At 41.6% G+C, this 27,580-nt stretch overlaps 2 protein-coding genes across 3 annotated transcripts in view; one reads left to right on the plus strand and one right to left on the minus strand.

The window, feature by feature from the left end:
- The window catches only part of LOC108697740 (lateral signaling target protein 2 homolog), a 151,877-nt gene extending 149,259 nt beyond the window's left edge, over positions 1-2,618 (minus strand). The window contains exon 1 of one of the 2 annotated variants that reach the window (XM_018228079.2): positions 2,279-2,618. In XM_018228079.2, coding sequence (XP_018083568.1) covers positions 2,279-2,317 — 39 coding nt within the window. In that variant the 5' untranslated portion in view covers positions 2,318-2,618. The remainder of the gene's footprint in view (positions 1-2,278) is intronic. The other variant, XM_018228069.2, reaches the window with a different exon arrangement.
- A 3,943-nt stretch (positions 2,619-6,561) lies between these two features.
- LOC108697749 (cilia- and flagella-associated protein 99) overlaps positions 6,562-27,580 on the plus strand; it is a 62,033-nt gene continuing 41,014 nt past the window's right edge. Inside the window, exons 1-5 of the mRNA XM_018228090.2 lie at positions 6,562-7,146; positions 11,892-12,022; positions 18,790-18,934; positions 21,896-21,990; positions 27,021-27,133. Of these exons, the coding sequence (XP_018083579.1) occupies positions 11,912-12,022; positions 18,790-18,934; positions 21,896-21,990; positions 27,021-27,133 (464 nt within the window). The 5' untranslated portion in view covers positions 6,562-7,146; positions 11,892-11,911. The remainder of the gene's footprint in view (positions 7,147-11,891; positions 12,023-18,789; positions 18,935-21,895; positions 21,991-27,020; positions 27,134-27,580) is intronic.

Genomic DNA, 27,580 nt, shown 5'->3' on the forward strand with positions numbered 1-27,580 from the left:
ACTTTCTATTTTCTATGCGTGAAGCTTTTTCTAATATTGAAGTGTAAAGTGTCATTTTGCACCTTCTAAAGCAGCTATGGGAGGGGGGTCGCTGACCCTGTAAACTGTTTTAAATGAATAAGTTTAGTTGATACATTTCTTATCTTTGTCCCTGCTGAGCGGAATCCCTGAGTTTCATTACAGGCAGCTGTTAGAATTGATACAATAGTTGCTAATATTCCAGAGATGCTGCTGAGAAATGTATCAACTAATGTAGCAAAATTGTAACTGTTTAGAGTCTGCACCCGAATTACTGAGCTGCCAGACTGAAACACCAGAGACACGAACATTCAACTTTTATCTTAATTCTTTGAAAAAACGATTAACGATAAAAAATGGAAGGTAATTGAAAAAAGTCTGAAAACAATTGAACTGAAAAAAAAGTGTTTGGAAGGAGAACAACCCCTTTAAATCCCATGAACAGTAAATATTGTTCGTTAATTAAGTATATACCTTTATGGATTACAATACAATGGCTTTGCAGCCGGGAATTCTATTCCATCCTTTGTACAGACACTTCCCATAACAGCATATTCCGACTCCTGCACAATTTGTACATGTGACCCCGGTGACAGGCATTAATGAGTTGCACACAAGCGAAGTTATTGCTACACAATGATGAATAATATCCTTCCCAGCACAGAAGGGTGGCATGGACACGCATTAGGCAATCGGCAATGACATAATAAGATGAGAAAAAGTTTTAAAGTTTAAAATTAAGATATTTAACCCTTTTGATGCTTTGGAATTAAAGGGGAACTCCACCTAAAAGCAGCTTTTTGCATACTCTTGGCAACTTTGTAAAATACATCAATTAAACATTTGCAGTGGTTTTAGAGTTAATTGTATCACTCTTTTTTTGGGGGGACCCTATATGTTTATGGACTACAATTCCCAGCAGCCTTCTAAGATGCTGAAATGAAAATCCTATTTTTACCCTTTATTACAACATCTAGGGACTCAATGTTAAGAAACAGGGTTATACGGTAAGACAAGCTGTGTATCGCAAAAAGAGTTCTTGTTATTAGTATATAACAGGTGTCAGTGAGCATGTAGTATGGATCGGTAAAACTGCAACTAGATACCAGCATCCTGTATTGTTAACTCTTGCCTGCAAGCATGCATATCTGTCTCACTGGCATGATACCCACGACAAAGGCTCTGCCAGCATTGGGCAATAGAAATAAATAGGGAGTACTATTCATATTACTAATCAATAGTTGCACATTTCAATGATGTACCGTTGTATTGGTATGACGCCAGAAAGGGGACATTAAAAGCACAGAAAAGGGGAACAAGGTATGTTCGTTACAAGTGAAATATACAGTATATGATACAATAAAGCAGGGAAATCCTTAGTAATGGTGCCACGCTGATGCAGATTTCTGTCCCAAAGAGTTTACAGTCAAACGCAGTAATGGTGTATAAATGCAAGCACCTGCATGGTAGATAGTAGAAGGGGTGCAACGCCAATGGTTGTTCAACTACAACTCCCATTCAGGGCCAAGTGTAGCAGTCCATGTGCCATAGACATAAAAAGCCCACAGACAGTGATGCCATCAACGTGCCCAGGCTCGTTTCATTGCACAGTACAGATTGAATGCCGTTATATTAACCCCACGTGCAGGACAGCAGATTCAGAGTGGGGCTCATTTAATGTGGCTCTTATCACACGCTGATGCTGCTCATGTGGCTCGTCCTTGCATTGATCATTAAATTCATACACTGCACCCAGTTGAACCCAATTGTGCCGTATGATTGTGACATAAGCAAAATGTGCAGCCTAGTGCCCACGTGACCCACCATGCCCAGGATTAGGTGACTAGTCTTAGGGCACATTCACAACGAAGCAAAGATATGGAGGGATGGGGGGGGGGTAAAACACTGCCCAAAATGTCATGAATGCACAGAGACTGGTTCAGAAGCTTTTTTTTTTCTTGATTAATTTTAGGAATAACATTCATGACCCAAATATTGGTTTAGAGTACGATTTGGGGAAAATTCCTGTCCTTAGTAAATAAGCCCCTATTACAGGTGGAAGTGACAGGGCAGCACCACAGCAACATCGCTGGAGTCTTTTAAGGGGCAGTCTGATGCTCTCCAGCTGTTGAAGGACTACAAGACCCATTGTCCTCCAGCTGACAGGGGATGCTGGGAGTTGTAGTCGTAGGACAGGCTGGGGATATAATGACAAACACAGGGAGAGGGAGGGGTGTTAAACAGGGCAATGGGCACTCACCTTGGGTTTGTACAGCCACTTTCTGAACCTGTTCATCATTCCCACTGAAGGTGCAGGTGCTGCCAAATCCCCACGGGACAGCAAACTTCCAGGGATCAGGATCCAGCTAGGGGTGGGGGCAGGGATTCCTGTCGCCTTCTTGGCCGGTCACTGGCTTCACCCACCCCCTGATCGCAACCGGCACGGAGGGCTCCACTCACTGACAGCCCCCGAAACAGTCACCATCCCAACACAGCAGCGCCGCTCATACACACAGAGACAGGACGGCGCATGCGCACCTGCTTCCCGAAACCCTGAGGCAGCATTCTAGCCACGCCCACCCGCTGCACACACCGAGCCAATCAGAAGCTGAGTCCTGTTAGGGAGGCGTATGCGCTTTATGTTGTGAGGCAACTCGTGCGGGCGGGTGAGGTGAAATGGCAGAAGCCATGACTGATCTGGGCCTTTCTGGTACCGGCAGTGAACTGGAGCCAAGCTATAAAATAACACATATCAACAAAGTATAGCAGTTAATATATTAATAATGAAACTGTTTATAAAAACGAGTTCGTCTATACGGAAATAGAGAAAAAAACTGTTTTTTTTTATACATGGGCTGGATGAAAATATTATTCTTCTGCCTTATAAACAGTTACATCTCACTTTTTCATGTGCGTCCAGGTTTCTTTTCCGGTGCTACTCGTTTAATAAAGACGATTTAGTCCCACTGCCCAAAACCAAAATGGCGGCCTCGGGTTTCGCGTCAGTTTGACAAGCTGTCACTCTCTCATCCTCGGTCTAGCGACTACAGACCGGTCAGGCCGGTTTTGCAGGATGGGCATTGGCTCTGGCAGCCTGGGGTCATAACAGGGCTCCTTTTAGGGAAGACTGTAAATAAAAGCAGAAGTCCATATTATAGGGTTGCTACCTGGTCAGCCAGGGCCGGATTTACATAGCGGACGCCCCTAGAACCACTGCCGTTAGTTGCCCCTGTCCCCTCCCCTTTATTCGCGCAAATTTTCATCATCTGGACTTAAGCAATGGGGATTGGCGCATGGGAAATTTCAAAAATGATCCAGCGCATCCCCAGTGTTTCTGAACCAATGCGAGTGTGGTTGGGCAGCATGCCGCCCCCCCTAAAATCCTGCCGCCCAAGGCCCGGCCCTAGGTGTCCTTTCCACAAATCCGAGCCTATGGTCAGCATAAATGATGCTTCGTGCCAATGTTATTTATAAAGAAAAAAGATAAACGTATAGGAAGGGTGGTATTTTTTCTTTAGAAAATGTGGCCACCCCAAATTTTTTGTGTGTGAGTGAAAGCAGGGTATTATCCACCTGGCCAGGCAATGGCGTAACTAGATATTACTTGCCCCCACAGCATGTTATCTTTCAGGCCCCCAAACCATGGCCGGGCCAAGGTATTTTGGCACCCTAGGCAAGGGCTTCAATCAGTGCCCCCCCACACACACACACACTCGGTCCTGCATTACCATTTCCCACCTTACCATTCATATTGCCCATATTTGCCAGCGCGTATCATATGCCCCCATTTGTACCTGTGCCACTGGCAGTCAATCCCTCAGATTGCCCCCAAATGCCCAATCTGTACCTGTGCCAGCATAAACCAAAACTTCCATCTTATTGTTACCCCCAATCTGTACCTATGCAAGCAGCAGCCAAAAAAATCCATCATACTGCCTCTAATTTGTACCTGTGCCAGCAGGAGCCATCATATTGCCCAAACTTCTGTGTAACTATGCCTTGTGTACCTGAGCCAGCATCAGCCTATCCCTCATATTGCCCACAATCTTTACCTGTGCCAGCTGCAGCCAAAAAATCCACAATATTGCATGTACTTATGCTAACAGGAGCCAAAAATCCATCATATTACCCCTAATCATCTGTTTACCAGTGCCAGCAGCAGCCAAAATATTGCCCACAAATATGTACCTGTGCCAGCAGCTGCCAAGAAGGAGGTGGGGAGTGCTAATGCCCGCAGTACGAATCACGGGCAAGAGGAGGTTGGAAAAGGAGGTTTATACAATTATAAAACTATAAAAGGCCAAGCAAAACAAGGTTTAAAAAAAAAAAATCCCCTTATGATCCCCCCCCCATGATTGCAACCTAGGCAAGCGCCTACTCTGCCTACCCCTAGTTCCTGCCCTGCCCCAAACTGTCTAGCGGTTGACCAGTTTTATCAATATTTAATGAAATTGTATATGAATTATGGCCTTATGGGGGCCCTATATCTCCTGGGGGCTCCTGCACCCACAGGGTCTGCTTCCTCTGTAGTTATGCCAGGCCTGGGTCAAGCCAGCCGGGCACCCAAGGCAACCCTGCCAGCTACTTCTCGCCCTCCCTGATCAGGGGCATGCATTGGGGAGAGGGAGAAGTAGCTGGCAGGGTTGCCTTGGGTGCCCGGCTGGCTTGACCCGGGCCTGGCATTAGTACGGAGGAAGCAGACCCTGTGGCTGCAGGAGCCCCCAGGAGATATAGGGCCCCCAAGAGGCCGTAATTCATATACAATTTTAATAAATATTGATAAAACTGGTGCGTGCTTGGCTCCCCCACTTTCGTTGCGCTCTAGGCACATGACTCTTCTTCCTACCCCTAGTTCCGGCCATAAATTTTGCCCCTGTGGCCAGGATTTTACAGGTCTAGCTAACTTGATGCAAATGCCATAAATGCACGGTTGCCAGGCAGAAACCAGCAGAGATTAAAATGTCCCTGTCTACCTGTCACCATTCATAATGCTATTTAATGGACACACACGGAGCAATGACAGAAGGGGGAAGCAGCAGTGCAAATGCACCAGGGCCCACTGTGCTGTTGAAAGAACATTCTGCAGCGCTGCCAGGCTCTTAGCAGTTAGCTGATGCCGTGCAAAGATGGGGCCCTGAGGCAGGTATTGCAAAATAGTTATCCCACAGTATAAGTGTTTTTACAGAGAGGGTCCATCTGTTACACTCCAGATGTGTCACCCAGGGCCCTTTAAATTAAATAACAATACAAGTGGGCAGGGGCATCTTTGCCGTTGGATTACAGGGCAAACAAGATAACTGTGTGCCGTTAGCCTAATGGGAAAGAAAGATGAGAGATACAGAAAGCCCAGTATATTTTTTTCCAGAATAGCTGGAGGACTTCAAGCAGTGCCAGGCACCACAGGGGTAAGTTTTATTGTGGAGCACTACAATTCTTGCCTGCTGGCTGTCCTACCCTCATCAAAATTCTGAACTTGGGAGGAAAGTTCAAGGATGGCTCCCCCACATCCGACACCTCATGTATTACCGACCTGCAGATCGAGGCCTCAACTTTTTCTGAAATAAATAACAACCTTCCTATATATTTTTCTTTCTTCACAATTAGTGTCACTGGAATGAAAAATCAAATTAACAAGCCAAGCCAGTAAAATACCTGCCAGGTGGCAACCCTATATTCATCTATAAGAAATACCTGCCTTGAGGCAAACATTATAGCAGTGCCTATACAGGTATGGGATCTGCGTGGCAAATGTTTTTGTCCCTCTTCCTATTTCCAAATTGTTGGGAGGTATGCTATATAAGTACTTGTTATGTTATTGTTTTATAAACAAAGCCATCCACTAGTGATGAGTGGGTTGAGAATTTCTCGACCCACACCCGACCCCACCCGGCCCCGCTGCGACCCTCTATCTATAGACCTGTGCCCGCTCCCAGAGCAGCCATCAGGGGGGGACAGGGGGGAGAGTTGTAGGGGGCCCAGAGGGTAAGGTGCTTTCTGAGAGCTGCCGACTTCGGGAAGGCAGGGCGGGAGCACAAGGGGAGGTATCTTCTGTCCATTACTTCCCCTTATTGGTCACTGAGTTTAAGTCCCGGTTGAGCTGCTCAGGGATTGGATAGCAGAGGTTTGAACTCCTCCAGCTCATCCAATCACCATGCAGCTTTACCAGGACTTTAAATTCTGTGACCAATAAGGGAAGAAAATGGAAGAAGAAGATGCAGCCACCTGTGCTCCCCTCCTCCCTTCTGTAGTTGGCAGCTCACTGACAGCAGGTGGGCCACACTAATGAAGTAAGTGTAACATGGAAGGGCCCCCCTAAAGGCAACCCTTTGTGGTCCCTGTTGTGTGGTGGGGCCCTGGGCACCAAATTTTTTTTAAACTTCTGGGGGTGCAAGTTTTTTTTTTACAGGGACCTTTAAGAGGGGCCCTGGCCACCAATTTTCTTATAACGTCGGGGGGGGGGGCTGGCTACCAATTTTTTTCCCCATGTGGGGTCCTAGCCACCAATATTTTTTAATGGGGGGCCCTGACCACAAATTTTTTTTTTAATGGGTGGCCCTGACCACAAATTTTTTATTTTGTATTTTTATGTAGGGTAGGGGTTTTTTAAACTTTTGGATTTGCTTCTCCTTTAAGACTACCCACTGTACATGCCATTGCCAGTACAGAGAATTGTTCTAATACTACTAACTAGAAAACAACTGCTGTATGTATATGGCAGCTCCCATATTGCTATCCATCCGTCTGTCTCATAGCATCTGCCTTTAAGATTCAACAACTATCAGCGATGCTTAGGCTGCCAGCAATGGATTCTGTTCTATCGCAACCATCAACCCTTCCAACCTGTCACCACGACTCTCAAACCGACCAATCAGCCTCACGTCTTCTCTGATTACCATGGCGACAGACAAACATTAGTAGCCCCGCCTCACCGAAGTGGGCCGTGGGAGTAGTAGTATTTCCACCCTAGTGAACAAGTGCGCGCTGATTCTCGGGACACTACAATTCCCAGAATCCAATGCGCGGACCCTGGAAACGCTGGAAGCTTTTTTTCCAGTGCTAGTGCTGAATAAGAATCGAATAAGAGAAAATAACCGGCTGTAGTGACCCAAGGAGTGCGTTTACCCGACGGTAGGTTTGTTTGTCTTTTTTAATGAAACATATAATATATAGCTCTGTGCTTGCCTGCCCTGCCATACGTCTAATTGTAAGGTGTAAATAAACAGATGGGTTGTAATGGGAGTGCAGTGGTCTTTAGGGAAATTAATACTTGAGTTTACAGCAGAAATATTAAAGGTGTTATTTACTATTGTGTTAACATTTAGTATGATACAGAGACTGGTATTCTGAGACAATTTGCAACTGGTTTTCCTTTTTTACTATTTGTGGCTTTTCGAATTATTTAGCTTTTTATTCAGCAGCTCTCCAGTTTCAGCCATCTGGTTGCTAGGGTTCAAATTGCCCTAGCAACCATGCATTTATTTGAATAAGAGACTGGAAAATGAATAGGAGAGGGAATGAATAGAAAGATGAGTAATAAAAAGTAGCAATAACAATAAATATGTAGCCTTACAGAGTAATTATTTCTAGACGGTCTCAGTGACGCCCCTTTTGAAGGCCAGATCAGCCTACCAGCCTTTAAAAGGAAAACAGCAGAGGTCTTACTCAACACTTACCATTGGTGGGTCCAGGCAGTGTCGGACTGGCCCACAGGGATACCAGGAAAACTCCCGATGGGCCCAGGTGTCAGTGAGGCCTCTTCCTTCTAAACATTTGGCCTATTTCATGGTTATTCCCTATTTCTTTATGGGGACAGAGAGGCGTAATATTGGAAGAATAGAGTATAGTGAGTAGAGAAAAAAGACTAGGAGAATAAAGAGAGGAGGGATACTAGTTTGGAAACTGGGTCCTCAGCCTAAGGTTTTCTAGTGGGCCCCTGGCATCCCAGTCCAACTCTGGGTCCAGGTCTGGACTGGGAGTCAAAATTGGCCGTGGCATTTCAAGCACAGAAAGGTCCAATCAGCTCCTCACTAGGCCACTAAATAGTGATTTTCTATAGCATCTTATGGCAGCCCCTCTGGCATTTGCCAGAACCCACAGATTGCTAGTCCGGGCCTGGGTGGATCTGTAGTAGAGAGGGTGAGTAGTCGTAAATATCTAGGGGTCCAAATTTCTGAGGACCTGACATGGTCTGAACATATTCAAGCACAGTCTAAGAAATTGTAAGGACTTTTTGTATTGGTGCTGTGGAGAGTGCTCTGATACACAATATCATCTCATGGTTTGGGAATTGTGCTATAAAACATCGTAGTGATTTACAGCAGGTGATACATGCGGTGGAACTCTGCACTAGTTTCGCTTTACCATCACTACAAGATATTGTGTAGATCACAGCAGTAACATATTGAATTTTCAAAGCAGTGCTCCATAATCAGCTTACTAGAGAATGCTGTGATGCCAGAAAGCCCACTAACAGTAAGTTCATCCGTGAAAACCAGATATTTTTTTTATAGAACAGAATTCATATCTAACAAAGTTAAATAGGACTTTCAGATACAACCTCCAATTTATCTGGTGTTTTGGGGCAAAAACTCAAATTTTTAGTGTAGAAAAACCTCCATTTTTTTAGATTCATTATACCCCGATGCTAGGGTTGCCACCTGGCCAGTATTTTACTGGCCTGGCCAGTAAAAATGATGGCTGATCTCAATGTTAGTAATAGGGAAAAAAACATAAATATATAGGAAGGCCGGTATTTTTTTCCGGAAATAGGTGGCAACCCTACCCAATGCTGCAAAAAGCCTGAATCCGAAAATCTGACATCTCAGACCTGTCAAGATCAAGTCAATGGGAGATGCCCCTATCCCAATTTTAAGGTGGTTATTTACTAAACCTTCAAATTCGTTTGGTCTAATCTGGTTGGGCTTTTTGGGACAAAAACATAAATTTTTAGTGGAAAAAAGAAACTTGAATTTTTTTTCGAGATTTCTTATACTTTGATACTTTGATGCTGCAAAAAGCCTGAATCTGAAAATCCACCATCTCAGACCAGTCGAGGTCATGTGTATCCCAATGGTTTGCGCTGAGTTTATCCCTATAGTCCGATAAATTTGGGTTTCGGCAAAAAAAAAAAAAAAAAAAACCTAGCAATTCGGAAGAAAAGTCAGAAAAAATTGGATGATTTGGGTTTTCACTCGATTTTATGGGTCTTTTCCCCGAACCGATTTATTTGAGTTATTTTATAAATAAATAAGGCGAAATTGGGGATGGGAATTTGGTCAAGCTTTTTTTATTGAAATATGAGATAAATTCGGATTTTAGCAAATACGTTTTTTTTTTTTAAATAAAATTTCTTCTCAAAACTTCCATTCTACTGCACCTTATCTCCCGTATATCCTTAGGTACTAAGATAAACTATTAGTATTAATGCCAGGGGCTTTCTGATAGTCGTCTATAGCATAGGCTGAACAAAGTATATGGCATGTAGATACCTTGAAGTGAAACTAGTACAGGTAAAGACCTGTTATCCAGAATGGGGGTTTTCCTGATAACAGATCCCATACCTGTATATATATATGGCTGACACTTCCAACTACTACAAGAACAAAACATTGCCTGCATTATATGTGCCAGTGAGTTGACTTCAGAGACCGTATATATTTTTTAATACAAAATAAAGATTCAGACAAATTAAGAATGAATAGATGTCTTTCTACTCAAAACTCCAAAGCTTTTTATGAAAAGTGTAAAAAAAAAGAAGAAAAAGAAACGCTGTATTTTGTGTACTAAATATAAACATGAATTTACTGCACCAGAAGCCTAATAAAACAAATGATTTATGCTTTCAAAGTTGGCTACAGGGTTTCACCATCTTGTAACTTTGTTAAACATCTTTGCAAGATCAAGACTGTGCACATGCTCAGTGTGGTCTGGGCTTCAGTTGGGATGTTAAGCTTGGGGATCGTTATAAATTATCAAAACAGCACAAGTCAATAATATCTGCCAGAAGCCTATACAGCAAGACTGATTAATAACCTGACTAAACAGACTATACAGACTGCACCGGGTCTGCGGATACAAATCTCTACATGGTCGCCGGCTGCTCTACAGGGAAACAAACAAAGCTTGGGTTCTGAAAAGTAAGGTGGGAGGGCTCCCCCTGCCGTTAGAAAGTATGATAATTTCCCTGCAGAGCAGTTAGGGACCGTCTGAAATTTCTTATCCACAGCAGTCAGAGCAAGTAAAATGAAGGGGGAATTTCACTGCATACAGTCAGGTTTCTTATAAAAACGGTAGCCATTTTTTAATTAAAGTATATTGGAGATAGATTATTTTTTCATTAAAGAAAGTAAAAATGGGATTTTATTTTTTGCCTTTACATCCCTTTTAAATAGCAACACGGAGAGCTGCTGAATAAAAAGCTAAATAACTCAAAAACCACAAATAATAAAAAATGAAAACCAACTGCAGATTGTCTGTGAATATCACTCTCTACAGTACACTGAAATTAACTCAAAGGTGAACAACTTCTTTAAATCACACATTGTTTACTCTTATGTTTCTTAATCAGCCCTTTATCTCTATTTTTTACTGAAATATGACAGCTGTTGGTTATTATATAACCCTACACCAAAACAACATTTTTTGCCCTGTCCCCACCCAGTCTCTGTGTTTTGTAAAAAAGAGAAAAAGAAACTATGCACACAAGGTACACACCCAGGATATTCATTCTTTGTACACTTTCTAGAAGAGGCCACACACACGTGCAGGTGTCTCTTATTTACATGTGCTGTGTCACACACAAACCAGTATCACACACACACACTATCACACAAACACAGGATCACACACACACAGTATCACACACACAGTATCTCACACTCACACACACACACACAGTATCACACACACACACACAGTATCACACACACACAGTATCACACACACACACAGTAACACACACACACAGTATCACACACACACACACAGTATCACACACACACAGTATCACACACACAGTATGCATCCCCATTGTTATGATCTGATTGTTGGCACTTACTTAATATATTCACATATTTTGCAGATTAATACATACTCCTAGAAAGGTGAATTGCTAAAGGTGCCTTACAAATAAGTGTACCCTGGCTTAACTAGTCTGTGAAAATTCAAGCAATTGACAAACTTGTAGTTAATATCAGCTATTTTTTTTCTTAAATAAATTTTAGTTTTTGGTATTTCAACAAGCACAAAACAGTGGTTCAAAATTAGGTATTCAACGAATCCAGGATTTGGTTCGGGATTCGGGCAGGATTCGTTTTTTTTTTCATCAGGATTCGGATTCGGCCGAATCCTTCTGCCATGCCGAACCAATTCCGAATTTACATATGCAAATTAGGGGTGGGGAGGGAAATTGCGTGACTTTTTTTTTGTAACTTATTTTTTAATCGTTTTACATAAATAACACTAAACATTGCAATATTCCATTTATTTAGCTTAATATAAACAATGAATGCAAGTAGTTTTACAGACAAATAAGAGAAACTGCGTGACTTTTTGTCACAAAACAAGGAAGTAAAAAATGTTTCCCCTTCCCAACCCTAATTTGCATATGCAAATTAGGATTCAGTTCGGTATTCGGCCAAATCTTTCGCAAAGGATTCGGGGGTTTGACCGAATCCAAAATAGTTGATTCAGTGCATCCCTATTAAAAATAATCAGTCATTATGGTATTTTAGAATTTAAATTGACAATTATAATAAGTAACAAAATAGGGTAATGGTGGACAGACATCAAAATTGAAGGTCATTTTTCAAATGATTTTTAGGCTAATGTCACCACTATTGTGTAACATTTGCTTTTTTTGTTTTTGTTTGAAGGGCTACAAGAATTTAGCAGCATGATTGATTATAGAAGATGCACTGAACTAGTAGCCCAGCTTCTTAGTAAGTACGACCCAGAGGAGCAGAGCCTTGAGCACTTCCTGGAAGAGTCCTCAGAAGAATTCCAGGTATCGATGCTTTTCACATGTTTTCAGTAGAAACAGACAGGATTATGTACAAAGTGCAACACAGTATTGTTTTGTTCTGTAACCAATAGAAACCAGCCTGCAGTTAGGAGCAGATTTATTAAAGGAGAACTCAACCACCCCGCTAATAAAACCCCCTACCCAGAACCCTACATAGTCCCCCCTCCCTGCCCCCCCTCCGGATAGGTGATAACACCTATAAATGCCCCTAATCCTATTCTCACCTATAGGTGCAGAGTAAGAGCAGCAAAGCTCATGGGTGCCATCTTCTGGTTCCTCTGTATTCTTCTGGTCTTCTTCCTTCCTTTCGGCAATTTCCGCATGTGCAGTTGCTACGAACCGGAAGAAATCCGAAGAGCTGGAAGATGTCGCCCATTAGCTCCGCTGCTCTTACTCTGCACCCATAGGTGAGTAAAGGATTAGGGGCATTTATAGATGTTATCACCTATGCAGAGGGTTCTGGGTGACTACGTAGGGTACTGGGAAGGGGTTTTTATTAGTGGGGGGGTGAGTTCTCCTTTAAGGGTGGAGTTGTGTTTTCCACGAAAAATTAGAATTTTGAAGGGTATTTTTGAGTCAAAAAAACTTTTTTATTTTTTGGATTAAATAAAACTCAAATTTTTTTATTTAAAAAAAAAAAGAAGAAACATTTTTTGAGTTTTATTATAACCCAACCTTGGAATTAGCTCGAATCCAAAAACATACCATTTAAAACCTGTCGAGGTCATGTAGGAATCAATAGCAGAGGTGCCTTGAACCATTTGAAGATGTTAACAGCCTTCATGATGTTCGAGTTTTTTTTCTGAGGGTTAAGCTCGAAAACTCTATGAATTTGAGCGATTCGAGTTTTTTCCCTCACTTTCGAGTTGTAAGTCTAAAAAGGCTCACATAGCGACCTTTGATAAATAACCTCCATATTGTTTAGTCATCTAATGCAGCTATTATCATAAAAGCAACAATATCAGTGGTTGTTATCACTTATTATCAGGTTTGCATTCCATATACTGCTCTTTCTCTGCATTATATTATTTTGTGTAATAAACACAAAGTGTAGATATTAGACGTACAGCACCTTATTCCAATAAAATTAGTTTATTCGGAACACGTGGCAAGACCTTGGATAACAGCTGTTATCCAAGGTCTTGCCATGTGCTCAGAATAAAGGTATTTTATTGGAATAAGGTTCTATACGTCTGCTTTCTACATTTATTGGAATGGACGTGGCCATTAATGGTACATCCACCTCATACTGCAAAACAGGGGGATATTGGAGCTGACTCTGTTAGTCCAAAACTCAAACGATATTGCTGGCATGTCTGAGAATAATTATATTATTACTCAATTTTATTAAGTTGTATTATTTATAACTAGCCTTTATTTCTATGGCAATATACAGAGAATATTAAATGGGTTACACCAACTGCTGCCCAGATTCAGCTAACTGTACCTCCCTATTTCTCTACCAAAGGCATGCACACTTCAGAAGACTTGTTTGTGTGTTTGGAGGAATATACCATGTTTTAGGGTAACCCTTTTGAAATAAAACATAACAAAAGTGGTATAAAGGTGATACCGTTATTGGCTAACTAATATAATCATAGCAAGCTTTCAGAACATTTTTAGTTCCTTTTTCAAGCGGATTACAATGAAGCTGTGGTGTTCTCTGGTATATATATATTAAGGATGCACCGAATCCACTTTTTACAAAAGATTCGGCCGAATTCTGAACCGAATCTGAATCCTAATTTGCAAATGAAAATTAGGGGTGGGAAGGGGAAAACTGTTTTTACTTCCTTGTTTTATGACAAAAAGTCATGTGATTTTCCTTCCCACTCCTAATTTGCATATGCATATTGCATAGTTCGGTTCGGCCAGGCAGAAGGATTCGGGTGAGTCCTAGCCGAATCCCGAACCGAATACTGGATTTGGTGCATCCCTAATATATATATATATATATATACAACATTTAGCTCATAGGTCAAACGACCAACAAAAAGGAATAACAATCTGGTTGTAAGGTGTCAAAGTCATTTACGAGGGGATCTGCAAGAGATAAGCAGTTAAGGTACAAGATAATGTGGGTCAAAGAGGCTGAGTATAAATTAGGGCTGAATCATTGGAGTGTGAAATCAAAGGAATTCCATATGATCTCTTAGTCCATATCCAGACATATTGGTATTTCTGACCTGGTGCAGTCCTTTCTTAGTCCACATAATTAGCCATAAATCCAAGACCCGGGTTAAGGTCCATTCCTCAGAGAATTGAAAGTTTCTATTAATTTATATTCCCACACTCTTCTTTCATTATCTGTTTTAAAATTGCCTTTAAGAACCAAAATTCTTTATGGAGTGATGAGGGCTATTGAAATGATTTCCTACTGGTGGGTCAAGTTTTTTATTGGTTATAGTGAATCGGTGGTGTGGATTTCTCTTTCTCAGACTTTGCCCAGTCTCTCCTATATACAGTCCCCCAGTTATGCATTTAGTGCAGCATTATATTAAATACTAGGGATGCACCGAATCCAGGATTCGGTTCGGGATTCGGCCAGAATTTGGCCTTTTTAAGCAGGATTCGGATTCGGCCGAATTCTTCTGCCAGGCCGAACCGAATCCTAATTTGCATATGCAAATTAGAGTGGAGGAGGGAAATCGTATGACTTTTTGTCACAAAACAGGAAAGTAAAAAATGTTTTCCCCTTCCCACCCCTAATTTGCATATGCAAATTAGGGTTCGGATTCGGTTCGGCCAAATCTTTCAAGAAGGATTCGGGGGTTCGGCCGAATCCAAAATAGTTTTGGATTCGGTGCATCCCTATTAAATACACCACATTGGAAGAAGAACAGGTGTAATGTCCATGGATGTTGTATTCCTGTAATGCGTCCGGAATTGGTATTTTGTCTGAAGTCAGGATGTGTGGGCAGGTTTTGCATTGTTTTTTGCAACTGGGGTAGGTTCCATTTTCAGTGGGGCGCAATAAGGCACTTAGGTTGGGAGGCTGTCTGAATGCTAGGAGTGGTGGGTCTGGGAATATGCTTCTGAGTATCTCCTCCTTATGAAGTGTATCTTGTAGATCTCTGACAATTTTTCTGAGGGTCCTTAGTTGTGGATTGTATGTGACCACTAGGGGAACCCGATTTATTTCAGGTTTTTGTTTATACTTAAGAAGTTGACTTCTTGGAATCCTGGTGGCTGCATGAATATTTTGATCTACAATCATGGGGTTGTAGCCCCTGTTGTTGTGTTTTGAGGTGGCCCCAGGTCAGAAATACCAACATGTCTGGATATGGACTAAGAGATCATATGGAATTCCTTTGATTCTACACTCCAATAATTCAGCCCTAATTTATACTCAGCCTCTTTGAGCCACATTATCTTGTACCTTATCTGCTTGTCTCTTGCAGATCCCCTTGTAAATGACACCTTACAACCAGATTGATATTCCTTTTTGTTGGTCATTTGACCTATGAGCTGAATGTTGTATATATACCAAAGAACACCACAGCTTCATTGTCATCCGCTTGAAAAAGGAACTAAAATGTTCTGAAAGCTTGCTATGATTATATTAGTTAGCCAATAACGGTATCACCTTTATACCACTTTTGTTATGTTTTATTTCAAAAGGGTTGCCCTGTAACATTTTTACTGGCTAACACGGTACAGCAAGTTTACCTGCAATTACAGAGGAATATACCCAAAGCCCATCTCTTGCACATTATTGCTGCTCTGTCTGGCAGTAATTTGCTCTGTATTGATCCATTATCCACGTAACTGATTATTTACTTGCAGACATATATTGCTGCCCCGGCATATTCACCTTTTTACAGTGCTATCCTATTTGCATGTTTAATTCCTCTAATGGCTTTTCTCAGCCGTTCATATGCGGGCTGCCATGTGTATTCATCTCATTAAATGTGATCATTTTACCGTGGATACCAAACAATGGAGCCTGCCTCTCTAATCTCTTCTCCTGAGTCTGTGTTCAGATCCTGATATTCCTTTGGAATCTCCTTCCATAGACTCTTGCTTCGTATCCTTGTTTAACTCCAGTCTACGTTAACAGCTGTAACCTTGGTAACCTTGTCATTGTTCTTGCTTTGTCTCCATCCTTGTCTTGTTTATATGTAACATAAAAGGGAACTATCGCAAAAATGAAAATGCAATATTAGCTTTATAATACTGAAATAAGCAACTTTCTAAATACAATCAATTAAAAATTCTGTACCATTTCTGAAATAATCAAGTTTATCTTCACTAGTTCTGTCTTCATGCAGCAGTTGGGTGTCAGATATTCATTGACAGTTAAGGTGGCCATACACGGATAGATCCGCTCGTTTGGCGATGTCGCCAAACGAGCGGATCTCCCTCCGATATGCCCACCTTGAGGTGGGCAATATCGGGCTGATCCGATCATGGGCCCTAGGGCCCAACGATCGGATCCTTCACGTTCGCAAACGGGCGGTCGGATCGCGGGACCGCATCAACGAACAGATGCGGCCGCGATCCGACGGGATTTTTAACCCCATCCGATCGAGATCTGGCTGACTTTCGGCCAGATCTCGATCGGGGAAGCCCGTCGGGGGCCCCCATACACGGGCCAATAAGCTGCCGACTCGGTCTGTCGGCAGCTTTTATCGGCCCGTGTATGGACACCTTTAGATCCAATATATCTCATAGGGAGGCTCCTTTTGCCTAGAAGATGTATTAGAATTAAAATTCCCAGACATCATGTCTCTCTACATGCAGGATTTGTGCAGAAGATTTTGCAGATTTTGTTTGTACAGTTATGGGCTCCGTTATCCCGAAACCCATTATCCAGAAAGATCAGAATTGCAGAAAGACTGCCTCAGATAGACTCGATTTTATCCAAATAATCCAAATTTGCCAAAATTATTTCCTTTTTCTCTGTAATAATAAAACTGCAGCTTGTACTTAAGCCAAACTAAGATATAATTATTACTTATTGGAGGCAGAACTAGCCTATTGGGTTTATTTCATGTTTCCATGATTTTGGATCATTCATCTGACACCCAACTGCTGCATGAAGACAGAATGAGGAGAAACAGATGCTGAGAGAGGAATACAGAATTTGGTGTGTCTGTCCTCACTTACAGAGAAGCTGCACATGCAGTTCAGATCAGCTTTCTGCTAACATTTCCATCGCTCATAATCTCAGAATGCACAGATGGGATGCATATTAGTTTTATTCGCTACTTTCCTGTCTCCCGCAATGTTTCACCAGAACCGTATCCATCTATTTCATCTGTGCTACAGTCAGGGCACCCTATAGCCCTTCACACAGTAAAATGTTTCCACTGATTATTTTTCCAAGTTTCCCCATAGACTCTGTGTCCATGAAGGGGTGGGATATTTGGCCATTCATTATTTGAGAAATCTGCACTCAGTATGTGTGGGTAGTTTATAGTGTGCAGAGAAAATTAGTTCTCTCCAAGTTTTTATGTGTGCGGATTGAAAGTACCATTGCTTTCCTAAGCTTTGGCGCGCGCGCGCGCACACACACACACACACACAAAAAAAAAAAAAAAAAAAAGTAAAGAAACAGAGTACTGCACTCACTGGGACTTACTACAAAGAAAAAAGTTTTATTTAAAAAAATCCAACGTTTCAAGCACAAACAGTGCTCTTCCTCATGGACAAATCAACAGGTTGAAATGAAACACAAACATTTAAACCCTAATCCAGTGATCCCCAACCAGTGGCTCATGAGCAACATGTTACTCACTGACCCATTTGATGTTGCTCCCAGTGGCCAAAAAGCATGAGCTTTAATTCCTATCTTGTATGCATGTTTTTAAAGGAGAACCAAACCCTAAATTATAAAAACCCCTACCCTACATACCAGATTCTGTGCAGATCCGACTAGGGCCAACGATCGGATCCTAACAAATGCTAACGGGCAGTCAGAGACCACAAAGACCATGTGCACTACCAAGCAGAGCCATCTGAAGGCTGCCAGTCCTCATGCTGCTACCAAATAGCCAATCATTGCCCTTAGGTGGCATTCCCTATGAGCTTTTTAGATGGTTTTGTTGCTCCCCAACTCTTTTTACATTAGAATGTGGCTCACAGGTTAAAAAAAAAAGTTGGGGACCTCTGCCCTAACCAAACAGATTTGAATTAGAATAAAGGCCAGCTAGAGCGAGCCCAGGGAGACAATGTTTATTTGTAGTCATGGATAATCCTGAAAGGTAACTGTTATGGCCAAGCAGGCCTGGACTGGCAATCTGTGGGTTCTGGCAAATGCCAGGGGAGCTGCTGTAAGATGCCATAGACACTCACTATTTAGTGGGCTGGTGAGGGGCTGTTTGGGCCTCTGTGTACTTGGAATGCCAGGGCCTATCTCAACTCCCAGTCCAGACCTGTGGCCAAGTAGTAATTGTAGTCTATGGGGCCTGACTAAATATTGCACTGCAAAGAGAGAAATAAGACCAAAAAGTCTGCAGCCTGTGACGTTTGAGCAGTAGGTTTGCTGTCTGTGGAGCCACAAGAGTGACTGCAAACACACAGAGAACACTCAGAGCATCCACAAGCCCATACTTTACTGTTTAGCTAATAGGAAATAATGAGATGATAACTTCTGCTGATAAATACCATATATTTCCCACTGTAAGTCAATGCAAACAAAATTAGTTTTGAATTTGCTTTGTGCCACATTTTCATTTGACATGATCTGGTTTACAAAATGGCAATATATTTTATTAGTGAATTGGCTGGTGCTTCTTTTTTTCTAGGACCTTAATGATGCAGAGGAGAGATTGGTTAGCGAGGCTTTCTGTGGAAGTGTGCAGTACAAAGCTCTCCTGGATACGGTCGTACGTGGTTTCTATGCCAGAGACGGGAAACACTTTCTGCGGTCTGAGCAATATCTGTTTGTCGGTATGTTTGAGTCTATCACATGGTTCTAGCTCAGTGGTATAAACATGACATATATACATGGACTACAGGGATATTCAGCTGAAACATGCAGGCCAGACGCCATTAAAGTTTTTGTACTTTGTACCTGCATAGACTGCTGTGTATGACATCATCATTTATCTATACTATGTCAGACTGGAGAGCGATGTGCCCGTCAGAGAACCTGATGTTTAGTATCCTTGGCGAGACGCCACGAAACGTGTCAGCACAGTTACTACCATAGCTATAATCCAGACCACAAACATAGGGGTATATTTATCAAAGAGTAAAGTTAAAGATCACCACAGTCCTCTAGAGTGAAATTCCACCACTCTCCATTAATTTCTATGGGATTTTGAAAGGCGTATTTATCAAAGGATGAACTTTCACTTTCACCCATTGATAAATACTCTTTTAAACATCCCATAGAAATGAATGGAGAGTGGCGGAATTTCACTCTAGTGGATAAATATACCCCATAGTGTTTCAGCTTACTGGCCAACAACTTGGGATAAGTTGGGCAGCACTGTGCTAAGATATTAGAACAGCTACATAGTGTATATAAGATTCTCCCGCTCTGCTCACTTCTCTCTTTTACTTCTCATGACCACTGGTGGCCTCCGTTCTTCTGCGTCCCTCACCACAATTTTCTATACCTACTGCTTCAACATACTTTTGCTTATTATACCTCCTACACCCCTCTGCAGATTCACTAAAGGTCGAATTGTCGCCAGCGACCGATTCGCACACATTGCACCACTTGGCCAGGTGCAAATTCGCTACCACTACACTAATACACTGGGTGGCAAATGCTGGCCACTTTTCACTATCGTTACTTCGGCAGTGCGAGCATTTGATAGCGAAGACACGCTAGCGTTTGTTTGTGCCTATCGAAAATTCGCTAGTGATCTTGCGCTTAGGTCAATTTGCATACGGTGGGTAATTTAAAGTTGTATGGAAGTCTTTATTCTAAATGCTGGCGCACATGCTTGAAGTTACCACTTCTTACAAATGTCCAGGGAACCTTAATAAAAACAAGAGCGTTAATATAATGCCCTACACATGAGCCCACTGTAAAATTAATGTTCCATATGTTACGAAATGTCTGGAGAAAACTGGTTCCCCAAAAAAAGTTTAAGTCAGGACTTTTGCAGGCAATTCCACTTCAAAAAAGGAAAAGTCGCCAGCGTTTTTGGAACTTTTTTTGGAACTAATGCATTTTCGGCTCACAGGATATGATGTAAGTGACAGGAGATTGTGGAAGATGTAGCCTATTTTTAGCACTTCGTCTGGTCTGAGGTGGCAAAGTCAACTCTGGCGAAAGATGTAATGTTCAGTAAAATCCGCACTTTAGTGAATTTGCGGAGTAACAACCTTTCACCAGAGCGAAAAGTCGCCTGGCGATAGAGTGTGAACGAACGCTAGCAACGGTCTCTTTCATTAGCGAATTGGCAATGTTGCTGCGGTTGGTAACGATGATGAAAAGTCGCTAGCGTTAGCTACTTCGCCCTTTAGTGAATCTGCCCCCATGTCAATTTCCATTAGTCCATTCCACTGTTATTATAGGGGCATATTACATTAAGGGGCAGATTAATTAAGGTTCAAGTTGTTTTATCCTTAAATTCGAGTTTTGAAGTTGTATTTTTTAGTCAAAACTCACATTTTCAGGTTACAAAAAAAAACTGGAATCGATCGAGTTTCTAAAAAAAAAAAAAAAAAAAACTTGAATATTTGAGACTTATTATACCCCAACCCTGGAAATAGCTTGAATCTGACAATACACCAGGGGTTTTGGAGGGTTTTGCCCGAAAACTCGAATCATTTGAACTGAATCAATTTTGGTTTTTGGCTTGCGGGACTAGAGTTTGCAAAATTGGGTTTTTCACATTTTTCAGTTTTTTCTTAAGTAAAATACCATTGGAGTTTCGAGTTCATTCGAGGTAAAAGAAAACTCGACTTTTGATATATCAGCCCCTAAAATTATTTTTTTTTAGTATGGTATAGACCAGTGATCCCCAACCAGTAGCTCGCAAGCAACATGTTGCTCACCAAACCCTTGGATGTTGCTCCCAGTGGCCTCAAAGCAGGTGCTTATTTTTGAATTCCAGGCTTGGAGGCAAGTTTTAATTGAATAAAAACCAAGTATAGTGCCAAATAGAGCCTCTTGTAGGCAGCCAGTCCACATAGGGGCTACCAAATAGCCAATCACAACCCTTATTTGGCAAACCAAAGGAACTTTCTCATGCTTGTGTGTCTCTCCAAGTCTTTTTTACATTTAAATGTGGCTCACGAATAAAAAAGGTTGTTGTAGACAGTAGTATTCTTAAAAAATCATTTGACCTACAATTTAATTTTTTTGTGTTTTTTGAATTATTTACTATTTTTAATTCATGCTAATGGCACAGATAGCATTTTCACTGCTGCCATATTTACACTGGAGTTAAAAGGTCTGTCACAGCAGGAGATCTGCCTTCATTGCTGGTGACAGGTGGTTGCCATTGAAGTCAATAGGGAGCAACATGGGAGGTGACAGGCCTTTCACTGCCGGCAGGAATACACCAGCAGAGAAAACACTACATATGCCAGGAGCCTTTAGAATGTTATCTGATTCCTATGGGCTAATTACCCTATCAATCAGGCGTCGCATGGAAGTCCGAACTGAAACCTCACCATCAATCTGGTTTTTTTTGTCCAGACAGCATTTTCAATTTTCAGCTAAAAGAACGCAGAATAGCTAAGCTAATAAATCAAACACCATAGAAAATACCAAATGAGGACAAATTAAAATTATAGAACCGGTCAATCTGTAATGTACCTTGTACGAAAAGTTCATCTAAAAGTCAACTTCTCCTTTAAATGCTGGCTAACCTATAGCCACCTTAGAGATGTCTATGATGATACTACATATAGTCGTGAATGCAAATCATGTGTTTCTTTTCGCAGTGATTGGTTACCTGGCCACATTTCAGTTGGAAGAACTTGGTCTTCAAACTTTTGTTCGAATTATCAAATCTCAGGATGTCCCTAAAATGTGCAAGGTATGAAAAAATATAATTAAAGGGGTGGTTCACCTTTAAGTTAACTTTTAGTATATTATACAACCGCCAATTATAAGGAACTTTTTAATTAATTTTCATTATTGATTTAATCTTTTTTTAATTATTTGCCTTCTTTAGAACTTTCAGATGGGGATCACTGACTAGTGGGGCCGACCCCGCACTCTTCTTCGCGGGTGCGGGTTGAGCTTTTCTCCTGCTCTCCCTGCCTGCCACCGTCAAATGCCAGCTTCCGATTTCCGGGTTCATCTTTTATAGACGCTGCGGATGCGCGGCCCGCCCCTTTTGTGACGTCATCGGCGGAGCGGCGTGGGTCTAAAAAAGCAACCCGGAAGTCAGATGTGGGCAGGTGCGGGCCACGGTAGGACGGGCTGGGGTCGGATGCGGGTCGGGGATATCCCCACCCGCACATCACTATCACTGACCCCATCTAAAAAACAAATGCTCTGTAAAGCTACAAGTTTATTGTTATTGCTACTTTTTATTACTTGTATTTCTATCCAAGTGCATGGTTGCTAGGGTAATTTGGACCTTAGCGACCAGAGTACTGAAATTGCAAACTGGAGAGCTGTTGAATAAAACGCTAAATAACTCAAAAGCCACCAATAGTAAAAAATGAAAACCAGCTACAAATTGTCTCAGAATATCTCTCAAAATGTGAACAACCATTTTAATCACCAACCTAAAAACATAGTTACTATACTTGTATGAAGATCTACTATTCCTGTTACAATGTCACTTAAATAACCTCCCAGTCGAATTGTGAGTATATCTGAATTTAAAAAAATTCACATTCATTTTAAATTTCGACCTTTGATAAATGGGCCTCTAAGTGTGCCACCATTTGAAGTTCCAGGGCACTAAACCAGACGGTGTTCTAAGACTAGGATCAATGTGAAAAGACAGCAGAGGTCACTGATTGGCTTGTAGGAGAAGAAGGACTGCTGCAAAGCCTAGTGTAGTGGGGAAAGCAGGACCCTGACCAATGAACAATTCAGTTATTTGATTATAAAAATGGTAATCTCAATGAAGTTGTAGGGAGAAAGCTAACATCATTTTGCTATGGGCCCCAGCATCTTCTATTTTCACCACTCTCAGTCATCCTAAAAAGCCAGTCAAAGTTATCTGCAGGTCTAGAAACCCATAACAACCAATTATATATATGCTTTCTAAAAGCAGACCTCTAAATGCTGCTTACTGATTGATTGCAAAGGACTACCAGACTTCCAATAAAGGTTACACCATGGTTACATGGACTAAGATAACTAGGTCTGCAGAAAGCACAGTAATCAGATTACAAATATTATTTATTTATACCAAGTATCTTGGTAGTAGTTCAGCAAAGGGCAAGGGACATATGAATTGTGGAAATGGACACTGCAGGAGTATTTTGCTTGAGGGGCACACCCTTATCCTCACAGACCAAATAGTTGGGGCAGGCAGATCGGGAGAGGGGGCCCAGTCCGACCCTGAATATCTGACACCCAACTGCTGCATGAAGAGAAAATGAAGAGAAACAGATGCTGAGAGAGGGATAGTGAAGATAAACTTGATTAATTCAAAAATGGTGCAGAATCAGGGGCGTAACTACAGAGGAAGCAGACCCTGTGGCTGCAGGGGGCCCAGGAGGTATAGGGGGCCCCATGAGGCTCAAATTAATGTACAATTTCAATACAGGACAATTAAAAACAGGACAACCTCTGGATATGTTTGGGGCCCTAAAATTAAATTGCTGTGGGGCCCAGTAACATCTAGTTACGCCACTGCGCAGAATATTTAATTGATTATATTAAATTTTCATTTTCATGATAGATCCCCTTTAAAATGAATATATCAGGCAGTTGGTGAGATGCTAGAATTGCATTAGATTGGCAACAGGTGGCCCAAGCCTTTTGTATAAACCAGTTAGTTTTTCTGGCACGCAGTATAATGTTGGCTTGTGTTAGTACTACAACAGAATGTAGGGCGCTCATGCTGTGATGTCCTTCTCCCACGGGCAGACATCTTTATCCAAGCAGCCAACCTGCGAGACAGTAATGAAGCCTGCACTCACGCTGCAGGGAGAGAAAAGTTCTATTTAGCAAGCATGAAATCACACGGTGACGCCAATATGCTGGGGCGTCTGTTTAGCTGACACAGGTTTGTTTTATAATCGCTGAAACAAGGTATCAGTACAAGCTCCCACAGATGTTGCACTTGGTAATGGGTGTCAGGATCACTGCACCAGGTGGGATCTGATTCCGGCAACGACAACATTGTGCTGAGCTCCTTATGGTGCATGGAAAAGAACAGAAGCAATAAAGGAGCAATTATTAAGAGCATTTAAATGACACATTAGTTAGCAAATGCACCACACAGACGAGGTGCCTATATATAGAACTCGCTGCCATTGGGAAATAATCAGCTGTATGAGCCAAGTGATCGTGTTAAAAATCCGGCTAATAAGAAAAAGGTGAGTCAGTGATTTGAAACAGTTGTGTCTAACCATATGCCATCCCCCTTTGTTGCTTAAAGAGGTAGTTCACCTTTAAAGGGGAATTAAACCTTTTACCAAAAAAACCCTACCCTCCACCCCACTTCCTCCCAGCCTAGCTGCCCCCCAAGGGGAAATGCCCCTAACTTTATAATTACCCCTCGGTGCAGATTCAGGCATCGCAGTTCACCGCAGCCATCTTCCGGTATTTGTGTCTTTCTCCGGCGCTTCTGCAATTTCCATCTATTTTGGCACATGTGCAGTTGTCGCAAATCGGTAAATTGCTCCAGCTGCGCATGCGCCGCTTTGCTGGTCTCCGTCTCGGCTTACCAAAGACCCGGAAGATGGCTGCGGTGAACTCCGATGCCTGAATCTGCACCGAGGGGTAAGTAATAAGTTAGGGGCATTTCCCCTGGGAGGGGGGGCAGCTAGGCTGGGGGGAGAGGAGGGAAGGGGGTCTACGTGGGGTGGGGGGTACGGTTTTTTTTTTTGATGAAGGGTTGAATTCTCCTTTAAATTAACTTTTAAAGGGGAACTATAGCAAAAATTTAACTTTCATATAAGCTTCATCATACTGAAGTAAGAAACTTTCTAAATACAATCAATTAAAAATTCTGCATTGTGAAATAATCAAGTTTATCTTCACTATTCCTCTCTCAGGATCTGTTTTTCGTCATTCTGTCTTCATGCAGCAGTTGGGTGTCAGATGAATTAGCCAATATATCTTATAGGTAGGCTTCCTTTCCTAACAGATGAATTAGAGCTCACTCAAATAACTGATTCCAGTACAAACAAAATCTAACAAAATAACTGCCTTTTGCACAAATCCTGCATGTAGAGAGACATGATGTCTGGTGAGTTTAATAGAGTGAGCTCTAATACATCTTCTAGGCAAAAGGAGCCCCTTATAAGATATATTGGATCTAACTGTCAATGAATATCTGACACCCAACTGCTGCATGAAGACAGAATAAAGAGAAACAGATGCTGAGAGAGGAAGAGTGAAGATAAACTTGATTATTTCAGAAATTTGTAATTTGATAGTTCCCCTAAATTAAAATTCTAAGACAATCTGCAACTGGTCTTCATTTTGTTTTAATTTTTTATGATTTTTCAGTTATCTAGCTTTTTCTTCAGCAGCTCTCTTGTTTGGTATTTGAGCCGCTATCGGGTTTCTAGGATCTTATTTACCCTAGAAAACCGGCATTGGTTTGAACCACAGACTGGAATATAAATAGGAGAGGGCCTGAATAGAAAGGTAAGTAGTAAAAAGTAACAATAACAATAATTGTAGCCTCACAGAGCAATAGTTTCACTCCCCATTTGAAAGCTAGAAAGAGGTAGAAGAGGAAGGCAAATAATTAAAAACTTAAATTATGAAACCCAGTTGCAAAGTTTCTAGGAATAAGACATTCTATAACATACTAAAAGTTCACTTAAAGGTGAACACCCCTTTCTAAACTGGAGGGTAAATGATTAGCAGAAGTTTTATAACATGTGTAGCACTTGGGTTCCTCCAACATAGGATGCCACCCCCAGTCCCCCTTGTGGATTAAGGGTATGCGTTTACTATATTTACACCCCTGACATGCTGCTAAATGAACCCTGTAATTACTATCCAGACTGCTGGTAATTTCAAGGTTCCCTTGAGTCCATACACTCAGTTTATCAGAGCAGAGAGGGACATATTGGTTGTCTTCTCAAATTGCAAGGGAGCATGTATAGACATAAATACCTTTGTGAGCAGAGTCAATTTACACTCAGGGGCAAATTCATCAAGGGTTGAATTTCGAGGGGTTAATTCCCTTGAAATTCGACTGGGGAATAGAATCGAATAGACAATTCGGGCGAATTTACGCGCTGTCGAATTGGCGAATATTCGCCAGGTGAATAGGCGCTCGATCGAATATTCGCTCGAAGTATTTTCATTCGATCGAATGCCTTTTTATTCAATCAAAAACTTGGAAAACAAGCCTATGGGACTTTCCCATAGGCTTTTAAAGCAATTCGGTAGGTTTTAGGTGGCGAAGTAGGCAGTCGAAGTATTTTTAAAAGAGACAGTACTTCAACTATTGAATGGGCGAATAGTCGCAGCGTTTTTGCGCTCGATCTATTCGAATCATTCTACTCAGGCGAATTTATGCCAATTCGATAGTCGAGGAGCACAAAAATTCGAAGTTTTTTTACTTCGAATCCTTCACTCTAAGTTAGTGAATCGGCCCCTCAGTGTTGCACCTGTTTTAGCACGTTGCACATGTATTGGAAGTGTGATATTATGTGGTAATGTTTCTTTAAATGCTCTGATGGGGGGAACCCAATATTGTGCTGTCATTTATCTAATTGATATCAGTTTTGGAAGGGGATTCATAATGAATGGTTCATTTATTATTGATTGGTAACTGATACAAACACAACTGATTTGCTTTTCCAGGTTGTGTAAGAATAGTATGAGCATTAAGCTTTGTGAAACATGTCTGTATGTCTAATATATGTACAGTTATATATCAGTATATATCAGCTTCTATTCTGCTCTTCCCAGTTTCTCAGGTTTTTCTTTAATGTTGTGAATTTGAACACGTGGATAAAAGACGAATGGAGCCAGATTTATGATTCAAATTATGTCAAGGAATACTGGATCAATCATTTGCTAAAGTAAGTACAGTGTTTGTTGCTGACAAAGCAAGCACAGCCATGATTTGTTATTCACGTGCTGCTAGGGACATTTATAGGAAGCTAACATGAAAAAAAGGACTGATCTCTCCTCCATAGCTAGCATATATGCACTCTGTGTGTGATTCATGCCCCTAGCAGCCAGATAGTAGTCTTTAAAATAAGTACATCAAATTTGTGCTAAAAAGAAATTATAGGTAACACTGCTCCTAGCACTTTATTTTGCCTGCAGCTACTCTCTGGCCTTTTATTTGTTACCAGACATGCTTTCATGCAGGCAGGAGAGAGAGATAGTATAAAGCTTGGGTATGTGGTGGGAAATTCAAATATCTACTGAAAGTATCCGATGCACACGGGAAAGTCAGGTGAAGAGAGGGACTCCTAAGCAACTCACACCACATCCAATGAGCAAGTAAAGAGAAGGGCACA

The sequence above is a fragment of the Xenopus laevis genome, chromosome 1L, assembly GCF_017654675.1.
Source record: "Xenopus laevis strain J_2021 chromosome 1L, Xenopus_laevis_v10.1, whole genome shotgun sequence".
Taxonomy (NCBI): Eukaryota; Metazoa; Chordata; class Amphibia; order Anura; family Pipidae; genus Xenopus; species Xenopus laevis.